Source organism: Saccoglossus kowalevskii, chromosome 5, assembly GCF_978046115.1.
Source record: "Saccoglossus kowalevskii chromosome 5, keSacKowa6.1, whole genome shotgun sequence".
In the NCBI taxonomy this organism is placed as follows: domain Eukaryota; kingdom Metazoa; phylum Hemichordata; class Enteropneusta; family Harrimaniidae; genus Saccoglossus; species Saccoglossus kowalevskii.
The window spans coordinates 30751000-30772101 of NC_140645.1; the positions used below are offsets into that span (position 1 = coordinate 30751000).

The 21102-nt window shown below is 33.1% G+C and overlaps 2 protein-coding genes across 2 annotated transcripts; both read left to right on the forward strand.

Moving 5' to 3' along the window:
* Positions 1-587: 587 nt before the first annotated feature.
* On the forward strand, positions 588-2201 carry LOC146746036 (uncharacterized). The gene is made up of 2 exons (XM_085499667.1): positions 588-669; positions 1829-2201. The coding sequence occupies exons 1-2, from the start codon at positions 606-608 to the stop codon at positions 2176-2178; spliced, it is 414 nt and encodes a 137-aa protein (XP_085355793.1). The 5' UTR covers positions 588-605; the 3' UTR covers positions 2179-2201.
* An 11375-nt stretch (positions 2202-13576) lies between these two features.
* LOC146746037 (tyrosine kinase receptor Cad96Ca-like) lies at positions 13577-20816 on the forward strand. The gene is made up of 14 exons (XM_085499668.1): positions 13577-13649; positions 14025-14342; positions 14477-14755; positions 15341-15490; positions 15741-15794; positions 16258-16295; positions 16434-16644; positions 16848-16958; positions 17044-17201; positions 18881-19003; positions 19226-19337; positions 19453-19549; positions 19644-19743; positions 19834-20816. Exons 2-14 carry the CDS (start codon positions 14168-14170, stop codon positions 19879-19881), a joined length of 1656 nt encoding a protein of 551 aa, XP_085355794.1. The 5' UTR covers positions 13577-13649; positions 14025-14167; the 3' UTR covers positions 19882-20816.
* Positions 20817-21102: the final 286 nt, after the last annotated feature.

Genomic DNA, 21102 nt, shown 5'->3' on the forward strand with positions numbered 1-21102 from the left:
TTAATTACCGTATTTTGTTAACAACCTTATTATTATTGTACATCCTGTTTAACAGACGTTGGTAAGAGCAGTCATGTCAAACTATCGCTTTAGGCTTTCACCAGTCGCTGTCGGTGACGTTTTTCGAAATAGGCTTATCAATAATAAAACACGCCATAGGAACGCACTCCATTGAGCGTTCGTTTCGTATTCGATTTGATTCTGATTTGAACGACTGTCTGGCATATGTATCTGGATCGCCAGCCGTATTTTATTACCGTGTGATATTGTGTAACGTGTATATGATATATTGTATGTAATTATATACATTTACTTACATTATTTCGTTATATGGGCCGCAAAAGAAGGTCATTGAATTATCACGTATCATTTCATTATGATGAGCTGCACACTTTTTATTAGAATATTTTTCTTTCATCAGAAAAAAAACATTTTATTAACAGCTGAACGTCTGTTTTGAAGAGCAACGATGGAGTACATAAACACAATTATACAATACAGCATTTCTCGTTTTACAAATAGTTGTATAGCTTTGAACAATATGACCTTTCAATAGATCACGTGATTTCAAAAGGTCGGACAAAAAGGACCTCTATATCGGCAATATGTTGACTGAAAATCGAGTGTTGGTAAATGGTTATTGTGCTTTGATTATTGGAGCTACAATCTGTGAGTATAATATACACATGTCATAATGAATCGTATATCAAACGAACTCGATTATTGAGGGAACCCAAATGTTACCCGCGCAACTGTACAAGGAAGTAAGCCAAGTCACATTTAGGATAGCTGACATTCTACAATTATATTTAATACTAAACATAGCTAAATCAATTAATAATAGTATTTGTTTATTGCTTGTCTCTTTTGAACAAGTAAAATTATCAACGTTTTCGCTTTCAGTGGCGAACCGAAGATACTCGAGTTGTCATACATAATAAATAAGCCTATCAGCAAAGTGTCAAAAATCTAATACTGTGTGTTATACACACAATGAAAGCAAGAATATTAATTTACTCCTTGATTTGCATGTACAGCTGATAGACTCATAAAGGGGATATAAACCGGAAACACTAATATTCATCGTGATATTTCAATTGCGTTCGGTTCACCTTCTTCATTTAACGTTCCATTCAATATAATGGCATCTTAGTATTCAATATCGTTTGTGCAAAAACTGTACATGGACGAATTGCAGCCTCCCTTGATCACAAAAATGAATGTTGTTTTTTCAAGGAATGTGTAGGTCATGTCATGACAGAAAACCCACGTATTGAGGTAGTCATCGGAAAACATCCATATAAAATAATTTGTGCCGTCTAGATTCGTAAAAGATTATTAAATATTACAAATATATTTATTCACAAACAATCGAGGGAGTTGTTTCGTTCGTTTCTGGACGATCCGGACCGAGCTCGACACTTCGTCCTTAACTATATAAACACACAACTTTGCATACAATGATCAATCTGATCTCAAGTGTCTTATAAGTTATCGGGTGTGACGTATGGAAAATATTTATCGGGTTGTATCACATGTAAGATACATGCTAGATTGAAAAACATGATGACAACAAATAAACACACATGAATATCACAATTAGTAAAAAGACTTCACATTTATTTTAATTTTAATTTAAGCTTAATGCTAATCATTGTAATTCCTCAGTAAAAATAGCTTACACACTCTCATATTGTAATTGATATGGCCCGTATAATTACAAACCAATGGCGTGTCAAGTCCAATAGTTAAACTTAATCTGCTTGACCCAAATATTTACATTTCAAGGCGTAGTAAAATTGTTAGGATCCTCTTCTATTTTGCTTAGGTTACAGTTTTGATGTTGTTGGACCATTGGATGTTGATATTCTACAAGGAGAAGATGCTACTCTACAATGTGTTATCACAGACTTTTCTGGTAGTATAGGAAAGTGGTCTAAAGTTGATGAGGCTGATGAGATATTCAATTTACTCAGTTCCGGTGCATATATAGGCACTGGTCACGATTCTACAAAACACTTTGACTGGAGTGTGGATACTACTGGCACACACCACTATGATTTAAATATACCCAATATAGATATCAACGATGAAGGATGTTATTTTTGTGGGATTGGAACTGGAGACTCCGACAGTATGTCAAACACATGTGGAAATCTCAGAATAATAGGTGAATAATTCCTTGTTATCAACTTTATATATTATTTTAATGCCCTGTTTACACTGTGCATTTAAATACATTGTCAACTACTGGGAACACTACGTCGCAGCATTATTTTAAGGTAGCGAGAAGGTTTTGTGATTGCGAGAGCACACTGCGGAATTTCCTGGTGAAATTTAAGTTATGCATTGTCCGTAATCAAGTCCATTGAAATGCGTCTCCGATAATCAAAAGACCTATTATTCCGATTTCTATGCAGGTTTGTTTTTTTGTCCCCAAATTATTTCATACTTGGCACCTTTAACAGACTATTATTCTGTGACAAAGCATTTTCTTTAAAAACCCAGACATATTTCGCAACATCATCATCTTTTGAACGATAACTGCGAGTTTGAATGTCCTAGTCCGAACGCACTTGATTTGGCGGCGGTCCCAATGAGTCGTTCTCGATCAAAACTTCAACTCGAGAAAAACGCGAAAAACAGTTTTGGTTAATAAAACACTGTAGATTTGCTGCATTATTATAAATATACACTAAAAATGGCCAAACATATTAACCACTGATATCATAGGACTCATAAAGAGTGTCAGATAATGAATAATTTCAAGCTCGAGCGTGAAAAATTAAGAAAACTGCTGGCATTTGAGTCCGTACTCCAGGAACGTTCGGGTTTTCCATTGTTATGCAAACGAACAACGAGGGATAATCCTCTGACAAACATTACTGTCCCACTGTACACGCTGACAGTTTACAAACAAGCTAATCCTTCAAGTGTCTCAGATAAGACATCTAATAAAACGGTTTTCATGGTGAAACAAAATGGCCGATGTTTGAAAAAAAATTGCTGTGTCAGAGTGCGACACTGAGTGGCAGATGTTTCTTTGCCTTGTCTGTCAACACTTTCTTTCTTTTCTTCGCCATTGCGTTAGAAAAAAAATGTATTAGTAAAATAGAATATTGACTTGGAAAATAAAACGATTTAAAAGAAAGTTGCGCAAAGTTACAGTACTCCTTTCGCACAACCTCCCGCCCGCTTTCGCTTTCCAATCACCTTTTTCTCTCGCTTTTGCGACAGCTTGTTGAATTCGACCGGACAATTACCGCTTTATTTTCGACCGCGCAAACCCCGAAATATCACCGCCCACCTGCTCGCTCGCGCGCATTTAAAATTCGGACTAACAGAATAATTTCCGAGGTTCACATTGTCTTATAATTGTCTTTCTGGTTTTTATAGATGTTGAACAGCTGACAAAAGTTCAAATACTTTTTGTTTTAACTATATATAATTATATGCACGCAACCTGACCCTTTGACCTCGATTTGGCTTGGACTGAATATTTTATTTTAAACAATATTCTGACGTGAAATACAAAATGTATTTCAACACAAGTACGACAGGGTTGTCTGGGGTTTCTTTCCTGATTGTTGAGTCTTCGCAATGTGTTTTGTATAATTATTGTTGTTTTCCTCCGATGCTGAAGGACCGTAAAGCTAAATGGCAGTTACATGCATGGGCTGAGTGAAAGAAAATATTTCTAAGCCTAAAATAAAACCTAATATTACACCTCTTTGTGTATTTGTTAATTTTACATATGTTTGTCATGACAGTATGTTTGTAAATATCTAGAAAAATCTCGTCTTTCGTTGATAATTTCGATTGTTTGTTTGGAATGTCGATCCCCGTTGGTTTCTCCATACTGAGTTTATGAAGGGCGTCGATCAACACCGTGACAATCAGCCGAGAGAAGACAAACATTGACCGTAATTCATGGAGATCATGTCCGTAATTTGTGGGCTGAAACCCCAAATAATTAATCAAGTATTATTATTTTAATATATATTTTATTTTACATCGCAAAACTAAACCATGCCCAAAACAGAGCTAGAGTTGTTCGCGGTGAAACAACCGCATTGAAGACGATGCAACTTCAGCTAGCCATTTCTTACCTTGAAATAAAAAAAATAAAAATTCGAAGAGCATCGAGGAAAATATTAATAATCATCCTTATCAATCGCTTGCTTTATTTTATTCGAATCCATGAAATTCACGATTTTTTTTACATTTGTTGGCAACTTCCGCGCTAAAAATGATTGAAAATGTGGGTGTGGTTATTTTGCAAAGTCCTGTTGATAATACGGACAAATATGGTTCTGTGACCCAGTTCGTGCTCCGATCAGGTGACTCTCAGCCAATCAATGATGTTGTAACAAAGCATATTTGACGCTAATTGAAGGGTCGTCGTACAATCCAATCACGGGCGTCGATTCACATAGTTGTTTGTGCTGTGACAGGCTTCAAAATTATTCGCTGAAAAACATATATTTTGACAAACTGATGGAATTTGACCTTAGTTCAAAAAGAAAATACTAGGCTAAGATACATTAGAGCTCACGCGAATCAGTTTTCTCTGCAAGTTGTGAAATAAAGTAAACCAGAGTAGCGTCGATGATTTTCAGCCCTGAAGGACTTTGAATTGTTCAGCGACTGGCCACCAAATAGTTATGGCTATAACTAAATTTGACACGTTTTTCATTTAAGCCCAATAAATTATTCATACATGTCAAGCTCTGTTCGATTTTTTCAGGGCATGTGGCCGTTTTTAGTAGAAAATATTTTGTGTGGGAACACTTTTGCGGTACGTATACGGTATAGACCGAGCTCATTCAATGATCGTGACTTAATTTTAAAAATTGAATGTCAAATTTTACCAGACGTGGACCGATCTGGATTCGATATCGTTATTTTTGGAATTAATCACTAACATTTCCTCGTTTCTCTGCTCTGTCAAAAGGAGTTACCAAGGCTTTTTTCACGTAACTGTCTCATTAAAATAAAAATAAAAATATTACATCTAGAACAAGCACCCAAAACACGTAACAAGAAGTCCCAGTTCAGTTGCTTTCACGATACAAGTGTAATACAGCTATTAGATTTGAAGTGTCGTTCAGAATGTAATAATAGTTAATACTAGTTGTATGTTCACACTTTACTATCAAAACCACCATTTCGACCACCCATGTGCCAGTTTTCAGTGTTTGGGCGAGCGGTCAATGTTTTCAATGAGCGAGCGAGCGAAAAAAAAAACGCGATTAAAATGCGGTCGGTTTCCGGTCGGACAAGACCGCGTGGTCGGAAATTAAGCGATAAGCGGTCGATGTAAAAGCGGAAGGTTGGGCGAAATGAGTACTGTATGACCATGTTTCTCCGACGAAGTCTCGACTGACAATAATGGTGACTATGGACGTTAGATAAACATGCATTGTTTGCGACTGGAAGCTTATCACCCGTTATATCAAAATCGACAACAACAGAGTATACAGATAAGATGTTATCATTTAATTACTTCCAAAGATAAACACTATGCAAATATCCACGAAACGGCAGTTGTAGTCTTTTCTGCTAGTGTTTTAAAACACTAATTTGAGCAACGTTATTTCGTAATTTCGATCTTTTGTAAACCTGGGGTGATGTATCAAGGTCTAAAGTAACCGTTTTATCAATTTTTGAAAAATCAAGAAAAAAGTGAAAATTTCCCTTCTCGCTACCTTAAATACATAATGTAATCGTTGAAAAAAAAATCTTAAAATATTAATGCGAGATAACAGGGATCGGACGTAGATGTTCATTTTAATAATTGCCTGGATTGAGTCCCGTCTATTATTGCCCACGTTCCTGTTTTACCCTGTTCTTTATTTCCTAAATCAAATAACAACGTAAGCTGAAAATACTATATTACATTATTTGGGAATGTATGTATGCTTTGAGTTTTTCCCAAATTAAAACGTTTATCTTGGAGGAATGTACCTTGCTGAGAGAATAAGGAGCATGCCACTAACATGTCGTGTCAGTAAAAACATGTCGCTGATACCAGTGACCAAACAATTTATGATATGTAGGTGTTTATAATGTACTTTTATTTATTTGTTGTCAAATTATAGGCTATATTAGAAACATTGACTAATCCTGTAAAGTCGAGTCACGTCACAAAAAGTGACTTACTTGAGTAAGAATTAGATGAATGCTACTGTACGTGTGTTCTTCTTAGTCGATAACAGTGACATAATACAATTAGGCAACCCACTTTTTTAGTGCAAATAATTAAAGTTTAGTAATATGTGACATACAAAGTGAGAGCGACAGGATTGTATGAATGTGAAGCTGCTGTATATCTTGCCTCACGATGTTATAATATAATGAATTTTCGAGCCATAAGAGCCACCAGCGTTGCACATACCGTAAAGTAAATGTAGTGGCATTCAATTTATATCCATGTTAAAAACGTACTAATAGTCCTATAGCCCCCATACATGTTACGAGACCATGGGGCGAATTACGCTGCTGTATTGAAGGTCTACCGTAACGAAATTCACATCTATTCACATTTTATATTATTGTTTTGTTTGGGAACATTTATGAAGTTTATGTTTCATACAGTAAACATGCTGAAATATTATTATGTTATTTATAGACTATATTAAACGTTCATATATGGACACTATATGAACAAGGGTAAAGCTTAGGTAAGTAATGGTTTATATGACACTAGAAGTACATTACGGTACATACCAATATGGAATAGTGACCACGATAAAGATATTAAATGTGAAGCCTATGTATTTACTACACATAAACATTACAGTACATATGTGACTTTGGATGTATTAGGGAAGTAATGGTTTATACGACACTACAAGTACATTACAGTACATACCAGTATGGAATAGTGACCAAGATACAGATATTAAATGTGAAGCCTATGTATTTACTACACATAAACACTACAGTACATATGTGACTTTGGATGTATTGGGTAAGTAATGAATCATATGACACTACAAGTACATTACAGTACATACCAATATGGAATTGTGACCACGATACAGATATTAAATGTGAAGCCTATGTATTTACTACACATACACACTACAGTAAATATGTGACATTGGATGTATTAGGTAAATAATGGTTTATATGACACTACACGTACATTACAGTACATACCAGTATAGAATAGAGACCAAGATTAAGATATTAAATGTGAAGCCTATGTATTTACCATACATACACACTACAGAACATATGTGACATTGGATGTGTTAGGTAAGTAATGGTTTGTATGACACTTCAAGTACATTACAGTACACATCAGTATGAAATAGTGACCAAGATAAAGATATTAAATGTGAAGCCTATGCTTTAACTACACACACACATTACAGTACATCTGTGATATTGAATGTATTAAGTAAGTAATGGTTCATATGACACTACAAGTTCATTGCAGTACAAACCAGTATGGAATAGTTACCAAGATAAAGATACTAAATGTGAAGCCTATGTATTTACTACACATACACACAACAGTACATATGTGTTTTTAGATGTATTAGGTATGTAATGGTTTATATGACACTACAAGTACATTACGGTACACACCAGTATGGAATAGTGACCAAGATAACGATATTAAATGTGAAGCCTATGCTTTTGCTACACACACATATTACAGTACATATGTGACATTGAATGTATTAGGGAAGTAATGGTTTATATGACACTTCAAGTGCGTTACAATATATACCAGTATTGGATAGTGACAAAGATAAAGATATTAAATTTGAAGCCTATGTATTTACCACACATACACACTACAGTACATATGTGACATTGGATGTATCAGGTAAGTAATGGTTTATATGACACTACAAGTACATTACAGTATATACCAGTGTGGAAAAGTGACCAAGATAAATATATTAAATGTGAAGCATATGTATTTACCACACATACACACTACAGTACATATGTGACATTGGATGTATTAGGTAAGTAATGGTTTATATTACACTACAAGTACACTACGGTACATACCAGTATGGAAAAGTGACCAAGATAAGGATATTAAATGTGAAGCCTTTGTATTTACTACACATACACACCACAGTACAGATTTGACATTGGATGTATTAGGTAAGTAATGGTTTATATGACACTACAAGTACATTACAGTACATACCAGTATGGAATAGTGACCAAGATAAAGATATTAAATGTGAAACCTATGTATTTACTACACATACACACTACAGTACATATGTGACATTGAATGCATTAGGTAAGTAACGGTTTATATGACACTACATGTACATTACAGTACATACCAGTATAGAATAGTGACCAAGATAAAGATATTAAATGTGAAGCATATGTATTTACTACAAATACAAACTACAGTACATATGTGACATTGAATGTATTAGGTAAATAATGATTTATATGACACTACAAGTACATTACAGTACATACTAGTGTGGAATAGTAATTGTAGCTGGTCTGGACATATTTTTGCTCTGGTTGAACAAATCACTTCTTAAAATTGTTTTATTCAGTTCCGCCATTATCTCCAGTGATAGATGGGTATAACAATAATGACGATTTTACTGTAAATGCTGGTAAGTCTTCTACCCTGACTTGTACAGCTACTGCAAAACCTGCACCTACTCTAGAGTGGTATATTGGTAATACACTACAGTCAACTACAATGACGTCACCTACTCCTAATTCAGAAGACAGTGAATTATTTGATGTATCCAGTACATTTACATTTACTCCACAGTGGAGTAATCATCTACAATACGTCAAATGTGAAGCCGATAATGATGCTATTGGAAATGCTGTAGTGACGAGGGTTAAACTTGACGTGAATGGTGAGTAGATTATTTATTTGCCGTGTCCAGATTACAAAATAATAATATGAGGTTATTACGAAGTTACCTAAAAGTATGCATAGTATAATAATGTTAAATAATATCCGGTATGTTCTAATTTGTTTTGTGATTGGTCACTGTTTGGGTTGAAAAAAAATTATTCAGAAAGTACGAAAGCGTTCTCTCATAAGCTTTCGAATCGAGTCTATTGTTCACATGGCAAAGTATCAGATATCATCACCAATCACTAGTACGAGTTATTTGACTATTTCGGTTATGTTTCCTTTATTTCTGGGCGTTGTTTCATGTCTTATTGTATTCACACTCAGTGCATTTAAGATTTCCTCAGTCCAGCGCTGTTTACATACCAAAAAGATTGTGATCGGCGGCCGATCGGTCGTTGCACTAACGGTCTTGCTTATGCCTGGTTCCTCCACTATAATTTCAAACTACGCCACGTTGGTTAAAATGTTTGCTTGTCAGTTTTTGCTTCAGTTAAATTCATTTTGATCTGTATCCTGTATATGTTTGTCGGTGAAGAACGCTGAACTTTGCCATGAAAGTGCTGTCTGTCTAGTCTGCCATCGTCGCCATTAACATGTTTCGACTTAAATATGATTGGACCATATTGTCACTCAATCATGTTCCACTATCGATTATCGAATATGTTTTAAACTTTGTAAAGTCATATGCACTGGAAAATCGTTCTTTGAATTGGTCTCACGACTTGTTTGTTGCGCTTCACAAGCCATGTACCCACATAAATATATCATAAACACCAATCATGACAAAATCACTATAATGTTGTGTCAAATTAAAAAAACAACAACAACAAATGGTTTGGTCTTCTTATCACATTCATGAAAATTTGATTATATTATATCTCGCAATTCTATTATATTTCTCTACAGTTGCTGTCAATACAATTATAATATCAGATGATGCTAATACTGGTGGATATACATCAGGTGATGACGTCATTGTTACAGATGGTCTATCACATATACTGACGTGTGAAACCATTGGATCAAAACCTGCAGCTTCCAATATGGACTGGGATACAGATGGTACAACAGTTGTACAGTCATCTATGTCTGACAGTCCAAACAGTGGAGACAGTAGATTATTTGATACAACATCTACTATAGAATTTACACCATTTTGGTCATATCATAGTAAAACTATTACATGTGAAGGACGTAATTCTGTAAATATGCAACCAGTTATCACAAATATTAAACTAGATGTACAAGGTAAGTAAGCAATGATATAATATAGTGTAGATAATAGATTATTTGATACAACATCTACTATAAAATTTACACCATTGTGGTCATATCATAGTAAAACTGTTACATGTGAATGATGTAATTCAGTAAATATACAACCAGTTATCACAAATATTAAACTAGATGCACAAGGTAAGTAAACAATGATATAATATAGTGTAGATAATAGATTATTTGATACAACATCTACTATAGAATTTACACCATTGTGGTCATATCATAGTAATAGTATATTATAATATTGTGTGCACAACTATGTTGAACTTCATGGAGGAATTAAAATAGTTGCATAACAATAAGAAAAAATAATCAAGTAAAAAAATCCACAAAATTTCACACCCAACTAAAAACAGACGAGAAATAACAAAGATCACGCAATGGAATACTACTTGCAAAACATTTTTTTTAACTGTTCAATAATACAACAATTCTAGAAGGACATATGATAAAAAATGGTTTTAATGTTCAACCTCATTCATATTACACAGCTCCCGCAATCTATTATCTATATGTGTAGATAACAGATTATCCGATACAATTTCTACAATGGATTTTCGCCATTGTGGACATGTCACAGTAAAAAATATTACATTAAATATTGATGTTATTTTGATTTCAGTATCCCCTAACAGCGTTACCATTTCCGAAGAGTCATCTGGTGTTGTCATAGTTACTTCTGGTCGCATGACTACATTAACTTGTGTTGCTATGGAAGCACGTCCTGCATCTGACATACAGTGGACTGTTGATAATGATAATCTAGATGACGATGAGATAATATCAGACAATACACAAGATAGTGATCTGAAAGATACAACAAGTACCATGACATTCAAACCAACTTATCTAGACCATCAGAATACAACGTTAATATGTAAAGCTACAAATGATGCAACTATTGCTAAAGATCAACCTGTTACTAAAGAAATTACACTTGATGTGTGGGGTAAGGAAATATATTATTTTTTTCACAGGTAATTAAAGGTGTACTATAATAAAATTGTATTAAATGTAAATGTGTTATAATAAGTGACGTATTTTAATATTAACAATTTAGCAAAATCAAATAAATTTGTCATTCGAGAACATTGTACATACAATAACCCAATCACACAGCGTTACGTACACCCAGTGTAATTCGCGTGACTGGAAGTGCTGATTACTGTTTTGATATGTTTTGCTCCATCTTAGCAAATATATGTTATAATATATCAGCCCTTCCATTGAAGAGTCATCATGTGTCTAAGTTACTGTATAGCAATTTGCAGATGAATCTTGAATGTGCATTATTGTTTTTGGCATGTTTTTAGAGTTATACTGCGTATTATGCTCAACAGAAGGTAATTTGGGAATATGCTTAGACCTCTTGAAAGAAATGCTTTGTTCATTATTTTCAAATTACAATATATTTGCAAATAATTATGATAATTACCACAAGATAACGTTTTTTAAAATGCGGAGGTCGCCTAAACACTCGCTGGACTCCGTTCTTGTACTGCTGCTGAATTTCCTGATTTTTCACTGGAGTCTGAAAGTACTGATGTCATTACTTAGGTGGTTTTGAGTCGACACTGGAATTGTAATCACATGTAAACTCCAACCACTTCGATCTGAATCAATGTACGAAATACCATCGATTCACGTTCCGACTTAAAAAAACGGGATAATGTATCGTGCAATTTGGATCCCAAGCGCTACGTCCGACAAACAAGCCCTATCTATAGTACTCGCATCTACTGATTACGATAATGCGATAATTAGGTAAATACATTCTGATCAAACATAGATCAAAAAATAAAACATGAACACAAATACCTTACAGCGGGAGTTGTCTGAAAATAGGTATTATTATCACTGTGTTGCTCTGTTTCTTTAGAACACTGTCAGTACAAAGAGTACATCGATTCAAAATTAAAAGTACAAGAGTAACCTTGACAGGCGTAACGAAACGCATTAGTATACTGCACATGAACGCATGCGAAGTAGTGTTTTGACGTTTTATTTTTACACACATTTTTGTTCGTTCAGCTATGTTTGTGTAAAACTTCCATTCATTGGTGAACCGATACGTTCTGAGATTAAACAACTCCGCGACTCATTCCGCGTATTTGAAGTGCGTACTATCGTATTTCAGAAATACCCTTGCACAATCCTGTTTTTATTATAATTATTATTTTACTCCACAGTATAGTTTGCGTAAATAAATACATCGCTCACATTCACAAACTAGTTACCGTATGTATATTCACAATTGCCACATATGTGCTGTTTTGTGAGTTATTAGTAAATAAATATTACTAGTAATTATTGTTAAATGTGTATTTACTAATAACTCGTTTGTTGCAAGCACGGCGTAATTTTTGTTATCACTGATGTTAAACATTACAAGTACAGTTTAATTATATTCACTTAAAAGATAATAGACGGCCTATTATTTTGTAGCGTTGTTAGTACCAGTGAATTTGTTGCCATCATAAAGCAGAAAACTTGTAGTAAAATTCACAGTGAACGAAAATGTGTCATAGTCACTGGCCCATGAATCTGCTTGATTTAAAATGTCATTTATGAAATTCGATTTTACAGTGTGTAATGAGAAGAGTAAAATGAGCACGAAACTAGTTTTAAATCCATCAATTATTATTGTAATTTAAATACTTTGAGTGAACGATTGACTTACGTGGAGTAGCATTGTAGTGATCGCCCGTGGAGGCATCATCAGGTATCCACCTATGGCCAGGCACCACGCTACGCCGCGACATACCGGTGGTTCGTATTGAACATGGGCGGAAAGCCTAGGGTTAAATCTCAAAATCAAAAGTGTGAAACGGCGAACTGTGTTAAATAAAAGCAATCATCGTTATTATAAAATCACACTATAAGCCATATACTGCCAACCCAATGTAGTTTTAAATTGAATTTACCAGATATGAGTTAATAGAATAGCAGGGAAATATTTCAGTACAAGAAATATTCGTTCTGTCTCTCGAACGGAATGTCCGATAGCAATCGGTTATGACTGCATTACAACTTACTAATTTTGTGACGTTTCTTACGGCATCCGGAGGAGACATCTCTGGAGAAAATATAATGTTATGTATCAGTAACGACAGAATACTAATTTGTTTGTCGATTCATAAAACATGAGATGACATTATCTTTATATACTTTACAGTATCTCCAGACAGTTTATATTTTAATGGTTACCCTGACAGCAGTGATGTTACTATGATATCTGGAGAATCATTTAACATCATGTGTAGAACTACTAAAGCCCATCCTGCTGCCAGTATAAAGTGGTATATAGATGATGATATAATTACCAGCAATGTCAACCATAGAATATTATGGGATATCAGTGGTAGAAAAGACACAGTTAGTGAATTATCAATGATACCAAATAGGGAAGACTTTGGAAAGAAATTAAAATGTAAAAGTAATCATGATGTCCAGAATAATCCAAAAACTATATTTGTCAATATAATTGTACAATGTAAGTGTAAAAGAACAATAATTTTCATGTGTTCTTTAGAATATGTTTTACCCTATAAAATCCTACTTGACAGAGCATACATATATTTGTTGCATATATTCTAAATTAGTGTCAGGAACCAAACATATTTCATATTTATTTAAAATACTTAATGAACTTATTTATTTCCATTTTGTCAAACATATTTATTTCCATTTTCCTCGGGCTCCACTTTTTAGTTTCCTGGTGAATCATTTCTTTATTATTCCTGGTAATAAATCTCTTGATATGACCGCCAAAATATTTGGCTGCATAGAATAGACAAGATAACAACATGTGTTTGAATCTATATATCATGCAAAGATATATACATTTATGTATATTCCTTAATCACAGATTCTGCTGTAATTTTCAATGACACTTTGGAAGAAAGTTCAGCAGATCAAGGTCAGAATGCTACCATTGTGTGTACATCTATAGGATATCCATTACCGGTGATAGAGTGGTATAAATGAACTGATGGTAGTAGAGCGGCACTTATGAGTGATACCAGCAGAGTTGTGATAAAACATGAATCATACACAATGAATAGAACTACACAAAGCACACTGTATATACTGAATGCGAGACCTGGAGTAGACCATGGTGTATATACCTGTTATGCTAGTAATATTATTGGTAGTGATTACTTGAATATTACACTGGCTGGTAAAAGTAAGTAGTGTTATTAAATACTCCATGTCATTCTGAACATATTCACATTAGTGATTCATACATACATACCAATATCAGGCTGTTGAATTCAATACAATTGTTTCCATTGTGTTCATCTATATATGTGTTTACAGGAGAGCCAGATTCACCCACCAATGTGAGAACCACGGGTATATCATGGGACTCTGTCAATATTACATGGGATATAGGATATAACGGTGGATCATCACAATGGTTTTATGTGTCATACAGGCAGTTATATGTCAATGATTTCATCAGATCAAATAAAGTTGAGATGCCACTTTATCACAGGGATGGATTGAATGCATCCACTGAATATGAAATATATGTAACAGCTGAAAATGTGATTTCCGTTAGTGAACCAAGCGAAACGATCACATTTACAACTACAGGTAAGAAAAGTTAATTTCCAACCTGTTTAGCAAGTATATATTAGTGACAGACAAACATACATTATCAAAATGTACAATCCAGGATTCAATTGTGTGACAAACAAACTATATGACAAAAGAAATTACTTTGATTTTACTATCACCAGTTTTCGCATCATTATACTAATACTCCTCATTCTACTGCATATGGAGTATACATTTCCCCTGAATATAGTTATTACGTGAAACGTGTAATAGTAGTTTTGCCCAAATTGTATTGTTCTGTGTTAAAAATCTTTTTTGAAAGTCATGTATGAATATAGTTTTTCGACCAATGCATGAGTATGCCAGTATTGCAAATGGTATTGCCAATATTCGATAGTTCGTATCTGGAAAAAAATGTTGGAAATAAATAATATCATACACAGAGTGTACAATACTATGACGTATGTAATCAATACAACGTCCAGGGACACATGTGATGACCCGCACTCATTCATTCTTTTATACTGCTACTGCTAGATACCCAAATTATAAAAGCATTGTTTATTATAAGTGGCAATAATCTTAGGTAAATTAATATCGTTCCTGTTATTCTTCCAATAGCAGCACCAATCAGTAATAAGTACTCGCCTGGAAATATTCCAACCAATCCCGGCGTTTACATTGGTCCTTTGGTTGTAATAGTTGCAATAATTGCAGTGGCCTCTGCAACGGGTTTAATATTCATGAAACGAAGGGGTAAACGAAACAAAGGTAACACATTACAATAAAAATTAAATATATTCATATATACATTCCTGCAATTTGTAATACTAAGCAATAACACAGCGATATATTAGAATTATATAATATTGAAATGTATAGAATACGTTTGACAATAAACGCTCCTTGTCATTAATCACGTGTTCCACGCACATGTTTTAGATATGTTGTAGATAAAAAAAAAACATTTAGCAAACTATCATGTACACTTTGTTAACATCATCACTGTACTATTTGTCAGACACGACATTAGAAGAACGACAGGACCATGAATTGCCAGAGAGAACATCAACAGGTAAATTAGAAATCAAGAGATTACATGACTATCTGCATTAATATCTGCATTAATATGGTCAAACAATCTATAAGTAGTGTTGGATATATACAGAGGATAATGCTGCTGATTTTGTTAAACTAGTTGTCCCACGAGGTGTGTGCAGTGAACGACACACGTGTTTATGTTCAAAGTTCATAGAACACTTAATGGTTGACGAGGCTGTGATATTGCATTGTGATACTATCAATGTGAAACTAACGGTCAATCTTTTTTTCAATATTACTGCCTATCCTAGTCAATCATTTTTAATGTATGAACGAATTTAGATTGCCCTATATATGTCAGAAACAAATCGCAACTTGATTTATGGTTTTGATTTACCTGTCTGATTAATTGAATGGTTGGACACAGTGTTGAAATATATGTTCCGAATATGTTTGCGCAGTTCAATTACCAACCTCAAAAAACTTCCATGTTTCAGCTACTTACGAGAATGTTAGGCCAGAATTATCAAAAAAGGTACAATTAATATTATTTTTCGTTTATTTATTTATTCAATCTTACTATAGATAATTTTACCAGCAAACCAGTCATAGATCAATGTGTTGTATCACCAACATGGATTGTATTAAATATTATTGTTTACGTTTGTATTAGCCTACTAACGATGACAATGTGTACGCCTCCCTTAACCACGACGGAAAAGAAAATATTTACATGAAAGCAGGACAAAAAATATTAGAATTTCCGAGACATGATATAAGCATGAAATGTATAGTATCTGCTGGTCGATTCTATGAATTGGCAAAATGTGTTGCTTGGAGTGGAACAGGTGGTCAGTCAGATGTTGTGATTAAGAAAAATACCGGTGAGTAATATTATGTCTCTCATGAATACATGTTCGATAGTTTATGCTATATGTGGCTCTATTTGTATGACGACACCTCTATATGGGTCTTATTTAACCATCGTATATTGCAATTATCGTGTTTGACTATTATGTCATGTGAATTATAAAATACAGTGTGATTTGCAGGTTTTAAAGTTCATGTAATATGTTCTGTGTTGTAGATCCTTCGAACAATCAAATTGAGAAAGAGGTCTCCAAAGAAATTGGAATAATGCAGTATATATCAAATCATACTAATATTGTAAAATTACTTGGATGCTGCACAGACAAAGGTGAGTGGGCGACACATCATCGTGTCAGGGAAATAAAATAAGGTGAATCACAGTAATTGTTTATTAATATCTTGTTTATACACAGTTCCAAAATATATAATAATGGAGTTACAGTCGTCAGATCTGAAATGCTATCTTCATTCTAAACGTAACGAGTCTGGATTAAAGGATATTACTCAAAGTAGACTGTTATCGTGTATGGCTGACATTGCAAATGGAATGGAGCATCTGTCTAAATTAAAGGTTGGTTTCCCATGATATTTATAATTCCAAGTTCATTACATGCTATTTATATTTCCAGGTTTATTACATGCTATTTATATTTCCAAGTTTATTATATGCTATTTATATTTCCAAGTACATTACATGCTATTTATATTTCCAGGTTCAATTCATGCTATTTATATTTTCGAGTTCATTACATGCTATTTATATTTCCAAGTTCATAACATGCTAATTATATTTCCAAGTTCATTACATGCTAATTATAGTTCCAAGTTTATTACATGCTATTTATATTTCCAGGTTTATTACATGCTATTTATATTTCCAAGTTTATTACTTGCTATTTATATTTCCAACTTTATTACATGCTATTTATATTTCCAAGTTTATTATATGCTATTTATATTTCCAAGTACATTACATGCTATTTATATTTCCAGGTTCAATTCATGCTATTTATATTTCCAAGTTCATTACATGCTATCTATATTTCCAAGTTCATTACATGCTAATTATATTTCCAGGTTTATTACATGCTATTTATATTTCCAAGTTTATTACTTGCTATTTATATTTCCAACTTTATTACATGCTATTTATATTTCCAAGTTTATTACTTGCTATTTATATTTCCAACTTTATTACATGCTATTTATATTTCCAAGTTTATTATATGCTATTTATATTTCCAAGTACATTACATGCTATTTATATTTCCAGGTTCAATTCATGCTATTTATATTTCCAAGTTCATTACATGCTATCTATATTTCCAAGTTCATTACATGCTAATTATAGTTCCAAGTTCATTACATGCTATTTATATTTCCAGGTTTATTACATGCTATTTATATTTCCAAGTTTATTACTTGCTATTTATATTTCCAACTTTATTACATGCTATTTATATTTCCAAGTTTATTATATGCTATTTATATTTCCAAGTACATTACATGCTATTTATATTTCCAGGTTCAATTCATGCTATTTATATTTTCGAGTTCATTACATGCTATTTATATTTCCAAGTTCATAACATGCTATTTATATTTCCAAGTTCAATTCATGATATTTATATTTTCAAGTTCATTACATGCTATTTATATTCCCAAGTTCATTACATGCTATTTATATTTTCAAGTTCATTACATGCTATTTATATTTCCAAGTTCATTACATGCTATATATATTTCCAAGTTCATAACATGCTATTTATATTTCCAAGTTCAATTCATGATATTTATATTTTCAAGTTTAATTCATGCTATTTATATTTTCAAGTTCATTACATGCTATTTATATTTTCAAGTTCGTTACATGCTATCTGTATTTCCAAGTTCATTACATGCTATCTATATTTCCAAGTTCATTACATGCTATTTATATTTCCAAGTTCATTACATGCTATTTATATTTCCAAGTTCAATTCATGCTATTTATATTTCCAAATTTATTTATATGCTATTTATAATTCCAAGTTCATTACATGCTATCTATATTTCCAAGTTCATTACATTATATTTTTATTTCCAAGGTCATTACATGCTATCCATATTTCAAAGTTCATTACATGCTATCTATATTTCCATGTTCATTACATTCTATTTATATTTCCAATGTTGTACACATGCCACATCCGAAAAATTGCGTGAGTGCATGCTGTTTAAAAAAAACTTTGTCATTTATTCTTATTTCAGATTATTCACAGATATTTGACCACTGAGCATATCTTATTGAATGGCCATAGACAATGTAAAATATCCAATTTTAGCTACGCTAGTGACGTCATCGACGACTTACGTTTCTTTGAAAAAACTCAGGTATATAAATATTCTAGTATGTGTTTTATATTTTTCTATCAGCTATGTCTAATCCTACGTGATAGATGTTGTGGAGACATACACGGTACCGTAAACGAAAGAATTAATTAAGTATAGCTAAGTGTATTCTTAATTAATTTATTAAATTGACTTCATTTCATCTATGTATACCCTTAATGGACAGGATTCACCATTAATGAGACATCATGCATTATTTTCTAGAACAACTATCCATACCAATGGATGTCTGCTGAAACATTGTTGAACAGAAGATTTACATTGAAGAGTGATACCTGGTCTTTTGGTGTCGTCATGTGGGAAATTGTGAATCTCGGTAAATATATGTATTGATTTACATAATATTTTATATTTAAAACTGCGACAAGTCAAGTGGGAGAAATAGTGTATGATAATTTCATACCCACCTGTGTTATTCTGTTTAACACCAGGTGCAGTGCCATACCAAGGGGCGTCTGAGCAAGCAGTGACAAGCATGATACGAGAAGGAAATCGAATGCCAAAACCAGCACATTGTGGAAATCATATGTAATTATAATTTCTGATATTGTCAATGCTTTCAATACAGACAATATCCCACCAATGAGAAATTTACCTTGACACAATACATATTTCTATTTAGATTCCAATTACTTACTTCGTGTTGGAGACGTCATCCAATAGACCGACCATCTTTTACTCAACTAAGAAATTCTATTAGCCAGATAATTCAAGACAAACACGTAAGTAACTGATTATGAATATATTCGTCATTTTGAAACCGTAGTGCAATTCCTGTTGATTGACAAACTTTTATTATTTTTGTTACACAGGTTCATATTAACGTTCCATTACTTGAGTCGCCATATGCAAATGTTTGAATACGAAATGTCAATGACCACAAAAGTATCATGCTGGAATGTGTCTGAATTAAAATGTAACAGGTACTTCCTCGTGGCGTAGTTTTATGTTTTTTAATAACTTGTGTAATGTAAGTGTTGTGTAAGACTTTGTTGCATTATTCATATTTGTATTGTTGTAAAACATTATAATTATGATTCACTGTAGGTTTCTACTTGGGATTGTAATCTGTTTTTTTTAGTTTACTATTTATGTTATTTTGTAATTATGGACTGTGAAAAATAACCTCTCGTAGGATGAGTTTTGACCTCGAGCCTCACAAATATAATATTACTGCAAATAATGTATTGATTTTAATGTGAATGTCAATTCCTAAACATATTTGTATATAAAATGAGTTGTCGTGTCTCTGATATGCATTAAAATGTTGTGAGTGTTTAATGTATATTATACGCATCTCGGTCGTAACTGACGTGACCATGTGATTGTAAGTATGGTAACATGCCTATTAATTGTTGTTACTGTTGTTTATCATAATGTAAATGAAGCACCTAATTTATACTAATTTGTATTAAACCTAATGTTTATGTACTATTTCTTATTATTGCTATGCTATACTAAATGAAGTATTGAAGTCTTTGTCGATTTATGAACAATTTTACATAATCAAACTGTGATTTTATATGGGACGACCATACGAGAACATAGCATATCCGTTGGCTTTGATCGAAGTTCGTAAACATAGCCACACAACTTTAAATTTCTGCACTAATTTGAATTCACGGTAAAAAGTCAGTGAACACATTTTTATACCCGGAATGCAGCAATAGAATGTTGTCTATATAGTGAGTAAATACATTGTAGTGATGTCGATTTGTCATTTTCATTTCAAGTCTCACGCTTAAAAGGTTCCCGCTATGTTAAGTGTTTAATAAAGATAAGATTAATAGGGTGATAGTGTGTATTGTTTATATACAGTATATATATTAATATATTGTATATTGTATTTGCAATATCATTTGTTGTTGCATGTTTGTATTACACAAGTCTCTGAGGGAAACCACTTGTCTTCTATGTGGATAGAATTATTATTACCTGCGACACCATGGCAATGCTCACTTGATTAATTATGTATAACGAGTATCTGTGTCACACTGCTCATTTTGTTGCGTCAACGCATTGACTGGGGTGACATAAACAAAACACAGACTTTATGTGATTTCAAAGCAAACTTGTCTTAC